This window comes from Cebus imitator, unplaced genomic scaffold, assembly GCF_001604975.1.
Source record: "Cebus imitator isolate Cc_AM_T3 unplaced genomic scaffold, Cebus_imitator-1.0 Scaffold0, whole genome shotgun sequence".
In the NCBI taxonomy this organism is placed as follows: Eukaryota; Metazoa; Chordata; class Mammalia; order Primates; family Cebidae; genus Cebus; species Cebus imitator.
This window is the reverse complement of record NW_016107315.1, coordinates 21,092,910-21,114,609: the sequence shown is the minus strand read 5'-3', so window position 1 is coordinate 21,114,609 and position 21,700 is coordinate 21,092,910. Positions and strand designations below refer to the sequence as shown.

Genomic DNA, 21,700 nt, shown 5'->3' with positions numbered 1-21,700 from the left:
CATAGTATAGCCTTCAAGAAAGTAAATTCTGTCAACAACCCAAAGGTGTAGGAAATGGATTATCTGCCAGAGCTTCCAGGAAAGAATTCAGCCTGCTGACATTTTAGCTTGCTAAGACCTGTTGTTGGGCTTCTGATTGGCAGAACTATGAGATAATAAATTAGTGTTGTCTTAAGCTGCCAAATTAGTGGAAATTTGTTATGACAGCAATAGTAACCTCATATGGTAACTTTTGATACCATGTCTTAATTACGGTCTGATTATGAGCACAAAGCAGAAAATTATAGGACTGCTTCATTCTTGGTGACTTTGGTCTATCTACTTTTAGTCTTTAAACATTTGTCTACTTCATTATCTTATGATGGACTATGCTGTCTTACAATACTCTGAATTCATTCCTAAGATAGCACTTTCTTTACCTGCTGTTCACTGATTCCATGCCAATTCTTAAGGTTCCTATCTTTGTCCACTCAGCTAGAAAATCTGTAACAAGACTAGCCATGATTCTTTTTGATCTTAGAGATGACTATTGTCTTCTTCCTGTTCCTACACTCTTTTTAGAGTGCTTACTCCCACAGCACCTACTTAGTGGCTGTGTGGACACAGGGTGATTTGACACCTTGCTGACTCATTCTTGCAAATAAGTGAATCAGAAGTGGAAATCTCACTCTAATTGGATCAGTCGTATCCTCCTCCCAGAAGTTCGGATTTCAAACTCAGATCATTTTAAACATGCATCCACTTAAATTTACCACACATCAATATATTCAAATACATTCAATATCTATACTCCTATATATTGAATATATATCTATAATTGAATATATACATATATTTGTGAATGACAAAAGCATCTATCTTGCGTGTGCACAGAAAAGTAGAAAAAAACACTGCAGAGAGAGAAAAACAGATCAGTAGTATATTAGTTTCTTACAGCTGCTGTAACAAATTACCACAAACTTAGTGGCTTAAAAACAACACTAATGTATTATTTTACAGTTCTGAAGGCAAGAAATCCAAAAACAGTTTCACTGGGCTGCAGCCCAGTGTTGGCAGAGCCACATGAGGTTGTGGGAGAAAATCAGTTTCATTGCCTTTCCAGCTTTCAGAGGTTCATTTCTTGATTCATGACCCTCTGTCTCCAAAGCCAGCAGAGCAGCATCACCAAATCTCTCTCTACTTCCATCATCACATGGTCTTCTTCTTCTTCTTCTTTTTTTTTTTTGGTAGTAAAATCTCCTTTTGCCTAACTCCTCTTTTGATGACACTTGGGATACCTGTAGGGCCCACCTGGGTAATCCAGGATAATCCCCCATCTCAAGATCTTTAACTTGGTTGCACCTACAAAAATCTCTTTGTCACATAAAATAACATTCACGGTTTCCAGAGGTCAGGACCTGGATATCTTTAGGGGCCATTATTCAGCATGCCACAAAGTATATGGAGAAAAATAATACAGAGAACTACAACTCCAAAGAGACCTAAAGAGAAATCAGAGACTCAGAGATAAGGGAATATCTACCTTGGATCCTTATGGATTTCTAGTTCATTCTTTTTGTTGCTTAGCAGGTCTTGATGTTTCTTATCGTCTGGGGTTCCACATGGTACTTTTGATTATTATGATAAGTACACATTTTACTTAAGCAAGCTTCATTAGTTTTCTGATTTTTTTTTTTTTTTCCTCAACCAAGTGAATGCTAAGATACTCTTCTTTATATGATGGCTGTATTGGCCAGTTGCAATAGATGATCAGTCTAGACTCATGGTCAGTTATAGTCTCTGAATAAGTAGTTTTCCTTTCAAACCAATTGCCTCTCAGTCCATTCTAATTATATCCCACTTCTGGTCTGCCTTGATCTGCAGGTCTGTGTAACTGTTGCCTTCTGGCTTCAGAAAAAGAAGGTAGCTTCCAGGCTAATTTGGCTTCTCCTCTTAAGTTTCCCTTCCACATTTTGTGATATAGCAGAATGCAAAAGGAGTCTGAAGTTCACATATTCTAACTCTCTGCCACTCACCAATGCTGTAGTTTGGGGCAAGATGCTTAACCTTGGCCGGGCACGGTGGCTCACGCCTGTAATCCCAGCACTTTGGCAGGCCGAGATGGGTGGATCACGAGGTCAGGAGTTCAAGACCAGCCTGGCCAAGATGTTGAAACCCCATCTCTACTAAAAATACAAAAATTAGCTGGGCATGGTGGCACATGCCTGTAATCCCAGCTACAAAGGAGGCCGAGGCAAGAGAATTGCTTGAGCCTGGGAGACGGAGGTTGCAGTGAGCCGAGATTGTGCCATTGCACTCCAGCCTGGGTGACAGAGTGAGACTCTATCTCAAAAAAAAAAAAAAAAAAAGATGCTTAACCTTTGTAAACCTCAGTTTTCTCGTATGTAAAATGGGGATAATGATATCAGCTTTCTAAAGGTTATTAGAAGGAATAGATGAAATACATGTATATATATTTAAGTACACTGTACAAACCCTATATTATGTTATTACTTTCCGTTGTTATTGTTATTATAATATTTAACTGTCAGGGTTGAATCTGTGCAACATCCGAAAAGACCCAGCAGAAGTGTTTGGAAGTGTTTGTTTATGTGGTTCCATTTCTTAGACTATCTTGCTAAGCCTACGACAACAAAAAGAAAAAGCACAACATCCCCATTTTACAGATGAAAAAACAAATAGATAGGTTAAGTGTCACTTGATTAAAAAAAGTGATAAAGCCAGCTTAAAATTTAGGTTTTTTTGGTTTTAGTTTAGTATTCTTCATTAATCCATGATATTACAACTGTGCAGTCGTTCGCTAATAGAGTTCAGGGCATGTTATTTTCTCTATGGCTGAATTGTCTCTTCTAAACTGTGACTACAATGCTTTTCCTCTGATGCGGCACTGAGCCTATTCATACCCTCCTGTATACCTTTGATTTTCTGGTGTCTAAACCTGTCTTTCTCCGCACTGAGCCAGAGTTGAAAATAACCATTCTGAGCAAAAAACTTAGTTTTAAGTTCTCCTGTGCTATGAGGACATAATTTTGCTGATTGCTTCTTTCAAGACTTCCTTTACCTTTTCATTTCTGAGACTATAAATGAAAGGATTCAGAAGAGGGGTCACCATTGTGGTAAGGATAGCTGTCACCTTGTCAAAATCCAGTGAGTGACTCTGGCTGGGCCTCACATACATGAAGATGTTGCTCCCATAGGCAATGGAAAAGACGGTGATGTGGGAAGTGCAGGTGGAAAAGGCCTTCCGACGTCCTTGGGCTGAGGGGATACGCAGGATGGTAGAGATGATGTAGATGTAGGACATGGTAGTGAGCACCAATGAGGTAAGGAGGACGAGGGAAGATAAGAGGAAGTTTATCATCTCGATGAAATGAGTGTCTCTACAGGATATGTGTAGCAGAGGGGCAATGTCACAGAAGAAGTGATTAATTTCCTTATAACAAAAAGGCAATCTGGATACCACAATGGTTGGGGACAACACAGACAGGAAGGCTCCAACCCAGCAGCCCAGAACTAGTAGGTGGCAGGCCCTGCTGTTCATGGTGGTGGTGTAGTGCAGGGGGTCACAGATAGCCACGTAGCGGTCAAAGGACATCACTGCCAAGAGAATAAACTCCACTGTCCCCAAGAAAAAAAAGAAATAAGTTTGGGTGATGCAGCCAGCAAAAGATATGGTCTTCTTGTCCTGCAGGAGACAGGCTAATAGTTTTGGGGTAACTGAGGTGGTGTAAAAAATGTCCAAAAGTGACAAATTACTGAGGAAGAAGTACATTGGGGTTTGCAGGCGATGATCCGCCCATATTAGGGAAATGATGGCAATGTTTCCTGTTAGAGTAAGTGTGTAAGTAAACAAGAGGACCACAAAAAGGGAAATTTGAAGCTTCTGAAGAAGAGGAAAGGCCGTCAGGGTAAACTCAGTCACTGTGGTCTGGTTTTGCATGTCCATTGCAGGCAATGCTTAGTAAGCAGCACATCTCTGAAAAAAAAAAAAAAAAAAAAGATAAAATACAAAGATGAAACTCAGCTTAAGGAAGTTTTCAACTCCCAATATCTGGGATAAGAGTCAAGTAGAAAAAGCTTTGTGTGAGGAGTCAAGAGTGATTCGTTCACGGTCTGCTTTGACTTCATTAAATGTGTTCCCTTGGGTAAAGGACATTACTACTTCTAACTTCAGTATTCTCATATTTAAAAGTTTTGATTGAATGAAATTATCCTTATTGTCCCTATAATCCCAGTCTTTAAGATTTTAGTTTCTTTTACACAATACTCCTTCCTTTCTCTTTTTTGCTCTTCCTGACCAAGGAAAATTCTGTTGCTAAAAAAAGGATACTTAACTGAGAATCTAGTCAACTATTTGAAAAATTGAGAAAAAGAAGGTTAATAAAACTTGAGTTAGGCTGGGCACGGTAGCTCATGCCTGTAATCCCAGCACTTTGGGAGGCCAATGCGAGTGGATCACCTGAGGTTGGGAGTTGCAGACCAGCCTGACCAACATGGAGAAACCCCGTCTCTACTAAAAACACAAAAATTAGCTGGGTGTGGTGGTGTGCGCCTGTAATCCCAGCTACATGGGAGGCTCAGGCAAAAGAATCACTTGAGCCCAGGAGGCGGAGGTTGCAGTGAACTGAGATTGCGCCACTGCATTCCAGCATGGTGACAGAGCAAAACTCTGTCAAAAAAAAAAAAAAAAAATTAGTTACTTTTCTCAAAGTTATTTCAACTTTGAAGGCATCTTCTAAATCAATGAACAGAAACTGTTAAAACTGGCCAAGACAGTCCAATGAAAGGGAATCTATATTTACCTCTACTCACTTTTGTTATTGTTACCATGTTTTGAATATCAGTGTACAATTAGACACAAGTTATTTGATCAATCAGTCTTTCCCTAAATTTACTTGGTTTTTCTTTGTTTTTCCTTTATATAATATAAATGTTTTTTGATGTCTACACTGTTATGGAACAAGTACATCCATGATATATAATTCATTATTTTTCTAACCTATTTTAAATATTTTGAAAAAAGTCTTATGGGACAATGATTAATTTGTTGTATTGTTGTTGCTCTTTGCCATGTTACATTTATGGCAGCATCCAAAAAAATAATACGTTTCCGCTTGCTTTCTCCAACGGATTCTTACAGATTTTTCCAAAGAAGTCTTTTATACTCAACATTTTTTTCCCAGTCATTTGAAGAGTAGGTTATGAACAATATTGCAAAAAACTAGATGTCAAAACATGTATTTGATCTATCAAAAAGATGTATGTGAAACACTCATCCTTAATCTCTGAATACTGCCCAAGTTCACTGAAGATCTATTTCGGTCTGTGTAATTCAGTTGAAGTACTGTCTTCTGGTGTGTTATTTTGTGGCTAGTCCTAGTTTCAAGTTAAAACAACCAATTTATATCCCTAAACTAGGTAAAATTTTTAATGTGGTACATATAGAACTCCTCTTTCAGGGAGGTCATTTCCTCAGACTCTCTACTTGGGAAAAGTGATTGCCAGGAGCTGGCAGTTATTAGTATCATTATTTTTTCCATTTATCCATTCTTTTAGTTAACAGGTTTTTGTTTTGTTTTGTTTTTTTAGCATATGTCGTGCATCATGCAAATTTTCAGGTTCTGGAGTTACATCAGAGGAACAAAAAATACAAAGCAAAAACAAGGCAAAAATGTTAACAGCAAAAAATTTCCCCTATCAAGCTTACCATATAGTTAAGGGAGACAGAAAATTACATAAGTCAAATAAATGCTATGATCTTGATTGTGATAAGTCTCAGAGCTGAGACTTTTTTCATAAACATATTTCCATTTGCAAATTTGGCTGTTACTTTTTCTGGTTCTTGTAGTTCATTTTTGTTCACTACTCATTTTTTTTCATGAATCAAGGTATCACTATTATTTTAATAATTGTCTTCATCTTCTCTGTTCTATATAAGAAAATTCTGGTTTCTTACAACTTTTTTTTTAACATTTCTAGGTCATTGGTGAGTAAACTTTACAAATGCATAGTGGTTTTTGACTAAGAGTAATTTTATTTTTTTTAAATTGTACTTTAAGTTTTGGGGTACATGTGGAGATCGTGCAGGATTGTTGCATAGGTACATATATGGCAAGGTGGTTTGCTGCCTCCATCCCCCCATCACCTATATCTGGCATTTCTCCCCAAGTTATCCCTCCCCAACCTCCCCACCCCTCGATGTCCCTCCCTTAGCCCCCCTAAGAGAGCCCAGTGTGTGATGCTCCCCTCCCTGTGTCCATGTGTTCACTTTGTTCAACACCCACCTATGAGTGAGAACATGTGGTATTTGGTTTTCTGTTCTTGTGTCAGTTTGCTGAGAATGATGGTTTCCAGATTCATCCATGTCCCTACAAATAACATGAACTCATCCTTTTTTATGACTGCATAGTATTTTTCAAATGTGAGTGGAATGGAATAACTAACTAGCAGAGCTCTTTTTGCTTCCTTAACATCCTTGGTCCCAGTTTCTAACTCCATGAGTACTGGTCTTCTCCATATTCCTTCCCAGTCTAAATATTTATTTGTTTTTCATGAGGTCAGGCACCATATCTATTTAATACCTCATTCTTTGAGCACAGAAGGTGCTCACTGACTTACTAAATAAATAAATCAGAATTGGGGAAGCTTCCCCCTTAAGTATGGAGTTGCCGCTGTCCCAAGGGTAAGCAATGGTAAGCTCTGTAGCCAGTATTTTTATATATCAATATAGACTTTTATCATAACCTGTACTTTGTTGGTGTGTTTTTCTTTGTCTAGTTATCAGGATTTGAGTAGTTTTGGAAAACTGATTCCTGCAATATTAATGCTGGGCTTGGGAAGGAACCCAAACACCACAATGCCTCATCAAGATCTTTCATAGTTTAGAGGTGGGAGACTAAAAGGGAAAAGTGTATGATAAAAGGAGAAGCTTACAATAGTAAGGTGCATTATTCCACTTCTAGTAATTCTTCAAATTGTTACAAGGTGGAGTGGGCTGTTTAATTATATTTTAAGTTATTAAAGAATCCAAAGAGTAATATTTATTGAAATAGGCTCTTGGTACCAGTAGAAACTCGTTTTATCGTAAATATTCTAGTGTTCTCTCCTCCCTCTACAGCTCTTTTGCCCAGAAAATAAACTTCCACACTATTAACTACTGTGCAAAGTGCATAACTATACCTGGTTAGACAAGTAATAATGTTATTGAGGCATAATACAAAAATAGAATAAAGCACACTATGTAGACAAGGAGAAACACTTTAGAATTCCCCTGCATTTCCCCCTTTCTCCCTTCATCACTGATAACACTGAAGATTGACAGGTATCTTAAGGCAGAATAATGAAGATTTTCATACAGCTGCCTATCATCCCATTTTTCCTTTCATTTGTCTAGTTAATTTCTTTACAACATCCTTAATGTCTTACATTTTGTTTTCCTTGCTAGGTAGTGTTTTAGGACCCTGATAGGAGCTTGATTCCCCTCTGGTATTTTAAAAATTGAACAACTCAGGCTTTTCAAAAGCACTATAACATTTTTAAACAATCGAAACCTGCAGTTGTTGAAAACAAACGGAGTTGCTATTTGCCATGATCGTCATAAAAAATGTATCACTAAGGGAAAAAAATTATATTTCAAGCTTTCTATTTTGTTGTGCTTTGGGTCAAATACAGGTCTCTGAGAAGAACTGAAGATGTAGCATCGCTCTCCTCTGTGGAGTCTCTTAACCTCTGAAAGGAACCTGGCCTTTTTAAGGTTATCTCAGGGCACTCAGGACCTCATCATATCTAGGAAGGAAGGCTCTGGGCTCTCTGCACTGTAATGACCCATGTGCAACAATTTAGGCTTTTATTTTGGGGGAGTTTTTCCCTCATTAACATTTCTGTGGATCCTTAGAGATTGCATAAAATTGCACATGTAAAGATTTAAGAATCAGTCAGGAAAATGTGGCATAATAGGAAAAAGTATAGAAGGTTTTAGAATCAATGATGTGCTATATATTTTTTGTTCAGTCACCTGTAGCTTTATAATCTTTTAACAGGACTCTTAAGCCTCCTGAGGTTTATCTTCCTCATCTCTAAAATGGTGACAGAAGTAATGCCAGATTCAAGGTCCTAAGACAGTGCCTACCACAGTGATTTATATCTAGTAGATGCTCACTAAATATTTGTTAAGAAAATAGGATTGGGAAAGGGTGAACAGAAATGAAATAAGATGTGATGCAGGTGGGGTCTTAGAGATAACTCAAGTTCTTTACTATCAGTAAAATGTAAAAAAGTTTGTTACTGAAGTATATTAAAATATTTACATACTTATGATAAAGATATAACATTTGACATCCTCCCTCATAAAGTATTTGAAAGAATGGTAATTACATTTTAATTTATAAAATCACCCATAAACAAGTTTAAGTGACACTCAGACTGTTTAACATATAGATACGGATAATCACATGACACAGTATACTTACGTTACACAGCTTTTAAAACAATTAGTAATTTCTTCATTCATATATGTTAAGAAACTTGAACGTTGTTTTTTTTCCTAGTCCATACCATTCATTTTTCTGTAAATACTTTCACTGCTCCAATATTGAATTCTCTATAAACCTACCTGTGTCTTAGCTGAGACTTCTCCCTGTACCACAGTTAATCCCCTTTGCAGAACCATACTCATGGTTATTCAATTTTGGCTTGAATACTCCATCCGTCTTCCCTTGATTGAGAAACTATCTTTTTACAACCTCTAATTACTTTTCCCAGTTCTTTTTCTTAGTCCCACTGAGGAAGTCTAAGTCTTGATTTATACTAACTCCAAGTGTTATATCACTATTGAATCATTTTATCCTACATATCTAGTATATCTCAAACTTGGACTATTCCTCTGACTTTCAAGGACTACATTTTTGCCAAAAGAATTTAGGTTTGGTAATGAATCAAGACATTAGACACAATTGAATTAAGCATAGGTCCTTGACTTCTATTTTAGGTCACTGGTAAAATGAAAGCTTCTCAACTTTTAGATATTTTTTCCCAGTGGTAGCAATGTGATATCCTGTCTATTCAGTCAGTTTCTATTTCTTCAGTGGATCCATCTAGAAAACTGAAATTTTTCAAACCCGTAGAATGTCAGGTTAGAAGAAAACTTAAAGGGCATATGAGCCAACTTTGTCCTTAAAAGTTCTACAACATCTTCAACAAGTTGTTGTCCAGTGACATTAAACTCACTATTCTTAAATAATCTCATTTTAGTTTAACATTCTTGTTAGATAATATTATATTTGTATTCAGTAAAGTAATCTCTTTAACCTTTAGCATTTTGTTTAGGTATTCCCATTTATTCATCAGGCATATTGCGACTTTATTTTAGATACGTCTACCTTATTTGCTCTCCCCAGAAAATAATATGATCTTCCCTGTATTAAAGTAATTATAATTGTGATCTTTAATGATTTTTTTGTTTACCTTTTGTGATCTGGATTAGAATGTCTCTTGGGACTACTGCATAAAAAAGTTTATTATTACTGTAATCAAAGAATGTTAGAATCGAGGTAACTAATCATAGTTTAAAAGTTAAGGTTTCCTGGAAAACTCCCTTGGGTGTTTTCAGGAAAAACTTAGAGAACTGCTTTAAAGCCTCAGGGAAATAGAAACTTGGAAAACTTAAAAAAAATCTGAAATGTTCACAATATCTTAAAATAGGCTTTCAGCTGCTCTTCAAAGTGAGATTATTTACATACATTTATATCTATGTACATATTTTAAAATCCATTTATTGAGGTATTCTTTATACATAAATAATTTAAAATGTATACTTTGTTAAATTTTGACAAATATACAGTCATGTAGCCACTGTCATCACCACGACAATGTTTTAAAAATATCTCCATTACCTTAAAATGTTTTCTTGTGCCCTTTTACGGTAAATGCTTCTTTCCCCACCCCAGCTCCTGAAAACCACTGGCATGTTTCATATCACTGTAATTTTGAATTTTCTGAAATTTTACATAAATGGAATCTTATATAGCATATAGTATTTTGTGCCTTGTCCCTTTCACTGAAGTTGATGGTTTGACATTAATCCAAATGATTCAGGTATCAGTAGTTTCTGCCTTTGTACTCTTGACGATTATCAATTGCATAGATTGCATAGATATACCACAGTTTGTTTATTCATCAGATAATAGGCACTTGAGTTGTTTCAAATTTTGGAATATAGAAGGTATATATAATATAGAAACTATATTATGAATATAGCTTCTATGAACATTTGAGTTTCTGTTTTTGTGTGAATATTTGTTTTTATTTGTCTTGAATACATTCTTAAGAGTGGAATTACTATGTTGTATGCTAAGTGTATGTTTAGCTTTATAATAAATTGTTAAAGTATATTTCAAAGTCATTCTACCTTTTCTATGCCTATCAATAATGTATGAGAGTCCTGTAGTTTCTCATTGTTGTCAACACTTGGTGTTTTAATCTTTTTAATTTTAGCCCAGCTAATTTCATTTCTAGCTTGCATTTCTCTAATGATTAATGGTGTTGTGGATCTTTTCATTTATTTTTTTCTGTTTGTATATAATAATTGTTGAAGTGTCTGCTCAAATATTTTGACCAACTTTAAAAAATATATCAAATTGTTTGTCTTCTTAGTGAGCTGTAAAATTTTAAAATATATTTCAGTTAAAGTTATTTATTGGACTCATGTTTTGCAAATGTTTTCTCCCAATATGTGGCTTTTACTTTTCTTCTCAGAAAAGTTTCTTAGATGTGATTCAACTGAAAAGCATTGCTATTTCATTATATTAATGATATAATGTTGATATCTCAATCTGAAGATCAAGATAAGATTGAATTTCAAATGCTAGTTAATCATATGACTAGTGAGTGCCTGATTAACCTGGTTGAAGTATAGAGCCCAGCAAAACAATACAATTCTTAAAATTACCTGGGGTGTGATATAGTTTAGAGTCTTTTTTTTAAAAAACTTTCATTTTAGGTTAAAGGGTATATATGCAGGTTTGTTATATAGATAAATTGCATGTCACAGAGGTTAAGTTTACAGATTATTTCATCACCCAGGTAATAAGCATAGTACTAGATAGGGAGTAGTTTTTCCATCCCCTCCCTCCTCCCACTTTTCACCCTCAAGTAGACCCTAGTATCTATTGTTCACTTCTTTGTGTCTATATGTACTTAGTGTTTAGCTCCCACTTATAAGTGAGAACATGCAAATTTGGTTTTCTATCCCTGTGTTAGTTTGCTTAGGATAATTGCCCCAGCTCCATCTACATTGCTGCAAAAAACATGATCTTGTTCTTTGTAATGGCTGCATAGAATTCATGATGTACCACATTTTCTATATCCAGTCTACTATTGCTGGGCATTTAGGTTTATTCCATGTCTTTGCTATTGCGAATAGTGCTACAAGGAACATATAAGTTCATGTGTCTTTATGGAAGAATAATTTGTACTCCTTTGGGTATGTAACTAATAATGAGATTGCTGGGACAAATGGTATTTCTAGTTTTTTTTTTTTATTATACTTTAAATTCAGAGGTACATGTGCAGATTGTGCAGGATTGTTACATAAGTATACACATGCCATGGTGGTTTGCTGCATCCATCCCCCTGTCGTCTACATGGTATTTCTATTTTAAGTTCTTTGAGAAATTGCCAAACTGCTTTCCACAGTGGCTGAAGCCCTTGATTTTAATTAGGTCCCATTTGTGAATTTTTGCTTATGTTACAATTGCTATTGATGTCTCCATCATGAAATCTTTGTCTGGTCCTACATGTAGAATGATATTTCTACCTAGAAACTATCTGGGGTTTTCAGAGCTTTAGTTTTTACATTTAAGTCTTTAATGCATCTAGAGTTGATTTTTGTATATGGTGTAAAGAAGGGGTTCAGGTTCAATCTTCTGCATATGGCTAGCCAGTTAACCTAGCACCATTTATTGGATGGGGAGTCATTTCCTCATTGCTTATTTTTGTCAGGTTTGTCGAAGAACAGATGGCTGTGATATAGGAATTAAGAAGAAATTACTTAGGCAGATAGTAAGGGTATGGGAGTCCTCGGTAAGGCTTTTTTTTTTTGAATGAGAAGCAGTCCCAAATCATTGTGTAACAAAGAGCTGCCTGTAAAGTCGAGCTGCAGACATAGAAAAACAAGCTGGGAGCTTGCAAGTGTGAATGCTGCTAGGAACTAAGGACTAGACATGTTCAAGATGGCAGCTCCATCCTCCCTTCTATGCCAGTTGTGTACAGTAAGGAGTAGACAAGATGGTGCCGATCAACTGGAAAGTCATTTGCATAATAAGAGTAGGCTGGGTGACCAGCCTTCCCCGCATGCTGTGTAAACCTCATATCTGATCACACCAATCTGTGAGCCCTATGTAAATCAGACACCACCTCCTCAAACCTGACTGTAAAATCCAGTGCATTCACTGCTAGCAGGTACTTTCTGCTCGGAGACCCCTCTCTGTATAGGGAAAGCAGTTTCTCTTTCTCTTCTCTTCTATCTATTAAGCCTCCACTCCTAAACTCCTCGTGTGTGCCTCTGTCCTAAATTTTCTTGGCACAGGACTACAAACCCCAGGGTATATACCCTAGACAATGTAGCTACTTCAGTTTTTGGCATGTATCTTTGGGTCTCATTTCTGGGTCTGTTCCATTGGTCTATGTGTCTGTTTTTGTACCTGTACCATGTACTGTTGGTTACCATAGCCTTGTAATGTAGTTGAACTTGGGTAATGTGATGTCTCTAGCTTTGTTCTTGCTTCGGATTGTCTTGGCTATTTGTGTTCTTTTTGGTTCCATGTGAATTTTAAAATGGTTTTTTCAAATTCTGTAAAGAATATCATTGGTTGTTTGATAGGAATAGCGTTGAATCTGTAAATTGCTTTGGGCAGTATGGGCATTTTAACAATATTGACTCTTCCTATCCATGAGCATGTCTTCTCATTGTTCAGCACCCACTTATGAGTGAGAACATGCAGTGTTTGGTTTTCTGTTCTTGTGCCAGTTTGCTGAGAATGATGGTTTCTAGTTTCATCCATGTCCCTGCAAAGGACATGAACTCATCATTTTTTATGGCTGCATAGTATTCCATGGTATATATGTGCCACATTTTCTTTATCCAGTTTATCATTGATGGGCATTTCGGTTAGTTCCAAGTCTTTGCTATTCTAAACAGTGACAGTGCCACAATGAACATATGTGTACATATGTCTTTATAATAGAACAATTTATAATCCTTTGGGTATATACCCAGTAATGGGATTGCTGGGTCAAATGGTATTTCTATTTCTAGATCCTTGAGGAATCCCCACACTGTCTTCCACAAGAAATGCAAATCAAAACCACACTGAGATACCATCTCACTAATCAGTTTTTAAAACTTGTCTCTTTGCCATATTGGCTAGGAGAATTAAATATTTTGCCTCTTAGCATAGTCAAGATTATTTAAAAGGAAGCATTTTAAGCTAGTGAAAGCTCCATATTTTCCACTCTTTTATGTGATGACATGTTGTTACTTTTATATGAATGATCTCATTTAAGAGCACAAGTGTTATGTAAGATAAACAGCAGAAATTCCTGCCATCATTTTAGCGATGAGCAAGCAAAAAGCTTAGTGAGGTAATATAACTAATCTAACTCCATGGACATTTAGTGGCTAAACAAATATTAGACATTAGCTTTTATAACTCAAGATCTGGAATTTTTCTGCCATTCTATATTACTATGTGAAAAATATTTCAAAGACCATGGGGACATAGAATCAACCTTTTTTCCCCTGGCTTTCATATCAAGGTTGTAATACTTCACTGTTAGTGGTGTGTGTTGCTTATTCATCCTGCCTACATAATCTGAGGCTCAGCCATACTTCTGTGCCGCTGTTCACATGAACAAGGTGCCAAACAGGCAGCATAGCTTAGATGTTCTGAAGTTGCTGTGTCATGCTCCTTTGGAATGTGGTGACACAATTCTGCAAATTGGCTCCCTCCATACTTTAGCTTTACATATAAATGTGGGGATTCAGAAAAGAAGTCCCTACTATAGTGAGGACAGCTGTCACTTTGTTGAAATCTGGCTAACAGCTGTGGTTAGGCCTCACATGGAGATGGAGTTTCTGCAGGCAATAAAGATGATGGTGATGTGTGAAGCACAGGTGGAAAAGGTCTCCTGACATCCTTGGGCTGAGGGGATGTACGGGAAGAAATGATGTAGGTGTAGGAGGTGGTGTTAAGCACCATTGAGGTCAGGACCATCAGGGAAGGTAAAAGGAAGCTTATCCTCTCAATGAAACGAATATCAATGCAAGCCACCTGCAGTAAAGGGGCTAATTTACCCACAGAAGAAGGGACTAATTTTTTCAGTACAGTCTGATAACCTGGACATCGCAATAGTCGGGCACAACACAGCGAGGAATGTTCCTACCTAGCATCACAGAGCCAGTGGGAGGCAGGCCCTGCCAATTGCAATGATCGTGCAGCACAGGGGGCCACAGATTGCCATGCAGTGATTGAGGGATGTCACTGCCAAGAGGATACACTTCACTGTCTCCAGAAAGAAGTAGAAATAGATTTGGGTGATGTACCCAGAGAAGAATATGGCTTTCTTCTAAGGAAGAAGTATATTGGGGTTTAGAGTTAATTATCTATCCATATTAAGAAAATGATGACAAGGTTTCCTGTTATGGTGAGCATATAAACTAGCAAGAATATGACCCATATCAAAATCTGAAGCTCCTGGACAGCAGGAAGGGCGACTGGGTGAATTCTGTTACTGTTGTCTGGTTTCTCATGGCCCTTTCCACTACAGGGGCAAAAAAAAAAAAAAAAAAAAAAAGGAAATTAGAACAATTTAAGATAGGTGATTCCTCAAGGATTTAGAAATAGAAATTCCATTTGACCCGGCAGTCCCATTACTGGGTATATACCCGAAGGATCCTAAATCATTCTATTATAAAGACACTTGCACACCTAAATTCATTATGGCACTGTTTACAATAGAAAAGACCTAGAACCAACCCAAATGCCCATCGATGACAAAAAAAAAATTGTGGCACATATACACCATGGAATACTAAGCAACCATAAAAAATGATGAGTTCGTGTCCTTTGTAGGAACATGGATGAATCTGGAAATCATCATTCTCAGCAAACTGACACAAGAACAGAATATCAAACACCACATGTTCTCACTCATAGGTGGGTGTTGAACAATGAGAACACGTGGACACAGGGAGGGGAGCATCACAAACTGGGGTCTGTTGGGAGGGACTAGGGGAGGACAGTGGGGGTTAGGGAGGTTGGGGAGGGATGACATGGGGAGAAATGCCAGATATAGGTGACAGGGGTATGGAGGCAGCAAACCGCATTGCCACGTATGTACCTGTGCAACAATTCTGTATGATCTGCACGTGTACCCCAGAATCTAAAGTACAATTAAAAAAAAAATATATATATATATATTATTATATACATGGAATTTGTACCAAAACTAATCATGTGCTGAATCATAAAGTATATCTCAAGCACATTTCAAAAACTTAAAAGCATTGAAATTGTATTGATCACAGCAAAATTAAGCTAAAAATCAATAGCAAAGAGTAACTACAAAATTGCCAACTGTTTGGAGATTAAACATTTTTCTGAAAAACACATAACTCTTAGAAAAAATAACAATTAGAATAAAATTTTTGAAAAACCAAATTAAATTTTTTTGACATGAGTAATAAAATGGCTTTATTCTTTACCAAGAATAAATCTTTACCACGACGGATTTTTGAAAAAGAAAGAAATTACAGAAGTGACCTATTTTAGGATTTAATAGGGAACATAAGGTGGATAACAAGGTCAGGAGTTCAAGACTAGCCTGGCCAATGGTGAAACCCTGTCTCTACTAAAAATACAAGAAGTAGCTGGGCATGGTGGTATGTACCTGTAGTCCCAGCTACATGGGAGACTAAGGTGGGTGGATCAATTGAACCTGGAAGGCAGATGTTGCAATGAGCTGAGATTGCACCACTGTACTCCAGCCTGGGCAATAGAGTGAGACTTCTCAAAAAAAAAAAAAAAAAAAAACCAAAGTTAATTATTGACTTCCAAATTCTGGTCTAGCACATAAGAGGCTTGGAAGTCATCACCCTATCCTAAGTGTAAATATGAAGCTGAACAAACTGGAAGGTCAGTGACCTTTGTTGGATCCATCAGTAAAATGAGGTCACAGGGGAAATCATTGCCCCAAAATTTGGAGAGGCAGATAGGTGGATACTGAGAACTACTGCTTGCCAGAGCAGACACCATGAGCAGAAACCTTCATAGCAACTAATGCAAGGGTAGGAAAACCTAAATTGTAACTGATGAATTACTGGGAGGTTGGTGTGAACAAAACTGAAATTTAAAAACTTCAGGGGGACCCAGTCATTGGGGGTTGCCCATACTTTTGTGAGTTTTACCTTTAGAAACTCTACCAGGGTTCTCAGTGAAAGTGAGATAGGATAAATCTCTTTATCCTTCCAGCAGAGGAAGGGATAATCTTACCATTATTGAAATACGTCAGAGCATTCTTAGCAATGTTGGCCCCAAAGATAAATTATTAAGATTTTATTAGAGCCTAGCCAGCACAAGGGAAAAAAAAAATAGCCAACTCTAGTCTATGTTTGTAGTGGGAGGTTCTATTTATTTAAGCATTCTGTTTCACTTCAGGTGGGGAAGGAAAAACAGAAAAGCACTTGTGAAGTTTACAGCTCAGGGGCACAGGCTAACTAAAGGACTGAGACCAATTACAGACTTCTAGAATGTTTTCCCTATCCCGATACCTTACTATCCCATTACCAAAGGCCTATTTATTAGAGTTCCTTTTACACACTTCATCATGTCCAGCTTTCAACAAAACATTACAAGGCATACCATAAGGCAAAAACACAGTTTGAAGTGAAAAAGCAAGCATCAGAACCAGGTCCAGGTTCAGATATGTCAGGAATGTTGAAATTATTAGACCAGAAATGTAAAACAACTAATGGAGAAAGTAGACAACATAAAAAAATAGATGGGCAGTGCAAGAGCAGAAATGAAAATTCTGACAAAGAATAAAAAATAAATGCAAGAGATTAAAAACACTGTAAATAAACGATGCTTTTAGTGGGCTCATTAATAGATTAGATACAGCTGAGGAAAGAATCTCTGCACTATATATGTCAATTGAAACTTGAAAAACCAAAAAGCAAGAGAAAAAACAAACAAACAAACAGAAAACCAGAACAGAATATCCAAGACCTGTGGGACAACTACAAAAGACATAACATATGTATATTGGGAATATCAGAGGTGAGGAAAGAGAAAGAGAAGAATATTTGAAGCAATACATATTGACCATTTCCCTCAAATTAATGTTAGACTCCAAAGCAGAGATCTCAAAAGCTCCAAGAACACTAAGCAGGATAAATGCAAAAATATATATATATATTAAACCCCACTAAGTCTAGGCATATATTCATGCTATAAGAAATCAAAATTAAAAAAACATTTGAAAGAAGTCAGAGATGGAAAACCACCCACCTTACTTACAGAGGAGCAAAATAAGAATTATATCTGACTTTCTCAGGAAGCATGTAGACAAGAGAGTGTAGTAAAATATTTAAAATATTGAGAGAAAAAAACTAACATAGAATTTTGTGTCTTGTGGAATTATCATTCAGAAGTGAAGGAAAAATAAAGACTTTCTTAGATAAATAAAAATCCAGGTAATTTGTTACCAGTAGACCTGCCTTGAAAGGAATATTAAAAGAACTTTTCAGAGAGAAGAAATAGGATATAGTCAGAAACTCAAATATGTATATGAAGAAAGAGAATTAGAAAAGAAATGAGTAAAAATAAACATAAAAACTTTTATTTTCTTGATTGATTGAACAATTCACAGTTTATTCAAAGTAATAAAAGCAACACATATTTGGTGATTGCAGCTTCTGTGTAAGTGAAGTGAATGACAGCCATGATATAAGGATGGGATGGAAGATTTAGCAGTATTTTGTTATTATAAGGTACTTGCACTGTCTGTCAAATGATATAGTATTATTTGAAAATAAATGGATTAGTTGTAAATGAATATTGCAAACGCTAGGGCAATGTCTAAAAAGTAGTTTAAAAAAAGAAGTATAATTAGTATGCTAAGAAAGGAGAGAAAATGAAATAAAATGTTCAAGTAAAATCACAAAAGGCAGAAAGAGTGAAAGACAAAAATCGGAGCAAAGAATGATGGCAAAGAATGTAAAACTGCAACAAAAATGGTGGATAATAACCCATCTGTATCAATAATCACTTTAAAATTAGAACTCTCAATAAAACAAAAGAGATTTTCAGATTGAGGGAAGAAAACAAGTCCCAACTATATGTTACCTACCAGAAGCCAATTTTTAATAAAAAGACACATTTAGATTAAAAACAAACAGATGGAGAGAGATATACCATGCTAATATGAATCAAAAGAGAGCTAGGGTAACTATATTAATTTCAAATTGCAGACTTCAGAGCAATGGAAGCTATTAGGAATAAGGTGAGGCATCACGTAATGATAAAGGGCTCAATTCTCCAAGAATACATAACAATCCTTTATGTATATGCATTTAACAATAGAATGCCAAAATACATGAGGCCAAACGGAGAGAATTGCAAGGAGAAATAGAGACATTTCTACCAGAAATGAACAGATTTAGCAGGTGGAAAGTCAATAAGGGCATAGGTGAACTCAGCAGCATCAATCAACTGGATATAATCAAAATCTATAGACCACTTCTTTTTTTAATTTTTTTTGAGACAGAGTCTCGCTCTGTTGCCAGGCGTCAGACTGGAGTGCAGTGGCATGATCTCCGCTCACTGCAACTTCTGCCTCCCGGGTTCAAGCAATTCTCCTGCCTCAGCCTCCCAGGTAGCTGGGACTCCAGGCACATGCCACCACGCCCAGATAATTTTTTTTGTATTTTTAGTAGAGACGGGGTTTCACCATGTTGGCCAGGATGGTCTGGATCCCTTGACCTTGTCATTTGCCCACCTCGGCCTCCCAAAGTGCTGGGATTACAGGCTTGAGCCACCACACCCCGCCTAGACTACTTCTTTTAAGAACAACAAAATACACATTCTTCTGGGGCTCACATGGAATGTCTACCGAGATAGACCATATTCTAAGCTGCAAAACACATTTAAACAAATTCCAAACATTAGAAGTCACATCATGTATGCTATTAGAATGTAGTAGATTTACTAGAAATTGATAACAGAAAGATAGCTGAAAATATCCCAGGATATTTAACAACACGCTTTTAAATAAAACACATGGGTGAAAGAATAAAAAACCTCAAGAGAAACCGAAAAATATTTTGAATTAAATAAAAAGAAAAATACAAACTAAATTTGTGAGACATGGGTGAAAGAATAAAAAACCTCAAGAGAAACTGAAAAATATTTTGAATTAAATAAAAAGAAAAATACAAATTAAAATTTGTGAGATGCAGTGAAAGTACATAGCAGGAAATTTATAGCCCTTAATGCATATAAAGTTAATTTTTGAACAATGTGGGGGTTAGGACTGACGCCTATGCAATAGAAAATCCACATATAACTTTTGATTCCTCCAGAATGTAACTACTAGAGCTTACTCTTGACCAATAACATTGTCAATTAATACATGTTTTGTATGTCATATGTATTATATACTGTATTCTTACAGTAAAATGAGCTGGAGAAGATAAAATATTATTAAAATTTTAAAGAAGAGAAAATATAGCTACTGTTTATTAAGTGGAAGTGGATCATTCTAAAGGTCTTCATCAGCAATAGTCTTCATGTTGAGTAGGCTGAGGAGGAAGAGGAAAAGAGGGGTTGATCTTACTATCTCAGGGGTGTTGAAGACAGAAGAGGTGGAGGTGGTGGAAGGGGAGGCAGGTCCAATGTAACTTTGTGGAAATACATTTCTTACTTTCTCATTTCTGTAAAAATATTTCTTGCATAGTACCAGTCCTTTCACTATTTGCTGCAAGTTTTATGCATGTATCACAGAAGGGTCCGTGTCATAAAATAAGCCAAAGCAGTCTTCAATAATCAGAACCCTTCTGCCAGATTGTCCTATATCAATTTGTTTTCTGGCACTGCTTCTTTTGTCTTCTTCCTCGTCATCTGGCCCTGGTCTGGAAGCATTTATCTCCATCGTTATCTTCTGATAATTCCTCTGGTGTGTGTCTATTAGCTCTTGAATTTCTTGAGATTCATATCTTGAAATCTTCTACCTCACCTTTTTTTCCCCCCATTTCCACCGTCTCTTTCATGATTTCCTTAAGTGTCTTTGTTGTAAATCCCCTGAAGTCACACACAACATCTGGACACAATTTTCTCCAGCAGTACTTTTTTTGTTTCAGATGTGATACTTTTTACCAATTTTTCTATAACAATGATAGCATCTTCAATGATGTAATTCTTCCATATTTTCATGATGTTCTATCAGGATTCTCTTTGATAGCATTAACAATTCTCACCATAGAGTACTGCGTGTAATGAGCCTTAAAGGTTTTTATGATCCCTTGATCTAGAGGCTGAACTTGACACGTCGTGTTTGGGCTCAAGTAGACCACTTTAACACCTGTGGTGTTAAACTCATGGGCTTCTCGGTAGCCAGGGGCATTGTTCAATATCAGAAGAACTCCAAAAGGTAGTTTCATACAGTCAAGTTACTTCACAAAGCATCAATGGAACCAATCCAGAAAAAGGACTCTCATTTTTCACAACCAAAAGACTGCTTTTAAAATTCTTTTTCCTTCAAGGCTCAAGGTAAAAGCTTTAGAGATAAAGACAGACCTGATTATAAACCCCACGGCATTTGCACAAAACAATTGAGTTAGCCTATTACTTCTGTTGTAAATCCTGGTGCTCATTTCTTTTTCTTACTAATAAATGTCCTATGTAGATTTTTTTTTTTTCCAGAATAGGCTTTTTAATCTGCATTTAAAACCTCTTCAGGTCCATATCTTTTCTCCTCAGTGATTTTTTTAGTGGCATCTGGGAACTCATTAGCTGCCTCTTGCTTGACAGAAGCGGTTTCTCCTGTTATCTTGACATTTTAAAGCCAAATATCTTTCTAAAATTGTTAAACCATACTTTGCTGTGATTTAATTCTCCCGCTTTAGATCTTTCACTTTCCTTTTGCTTTAAGTTGAGATATAATGACTTTGCTTTTTCTCACAATATATGACAGTTTATAGGTTTTTTGTTTTCTTTTTTTTTAAGACAGGGTTTTGCTCTTGTTGCCCAGGCTGGGGTGCAATGGCACGATCTCAGCTCACTGCAACCTCTGCCTCCCAGGTTCAAGCGATTGAGATTCTCCTGTCTTAGTCTCCTGAGTAGCTGAGATTACAGGCACCTGCCACTACACTCAGCAATTTTTTTTTTTTGTATTTTTAATAGAAATGGGGTTTCACCATGTTGGTCAGGCTGGTCTCGAACTCTTGACCTCAGGTGATCTGCCCACCTCGGCCTCCCAAAGTGCTGAGATTACAGGTGTGAGCCACCATGCCTGGCCAGGTATGTGTTTCTTATAGCAATCCTGCAACGACATGAAAGCTACATTTTTCTTTCTTTCTCTCTTTCTTTCCCTCCCTCCCTCCCTTCCTTCCTTTCTTTTCTTTCTTTCTTTCTCTTTCTCTTTCTTT

The 21,700-nt window shown here is 36.7% G+C and overlaps 1 protein-coding gene across 1 annotated transcript; it reads right to left on the bottom strand.

Annotated features, from left to right (window-relative positions):
* Positions 1 to 2,433: 2,433 nt before the first annotated feature.
* Positions 2,434 to 3,940, bottom strand: LOC108301211 (olfactory receptor 6M1-like). The gene has a single exon (XM_017524298.2). The coding sequence runs from the start codon at positions 3,938 to 3,940 to the stop codon at positions 3,014 to 3,016; it is 927 nt and encodes a 308-aa protein (XP_017379787.2). The 3' UTR covers positions 2,434 to 3,013.
* Positions 3,941 to 21,700: the final 17,760 nt, after the last annotated feature.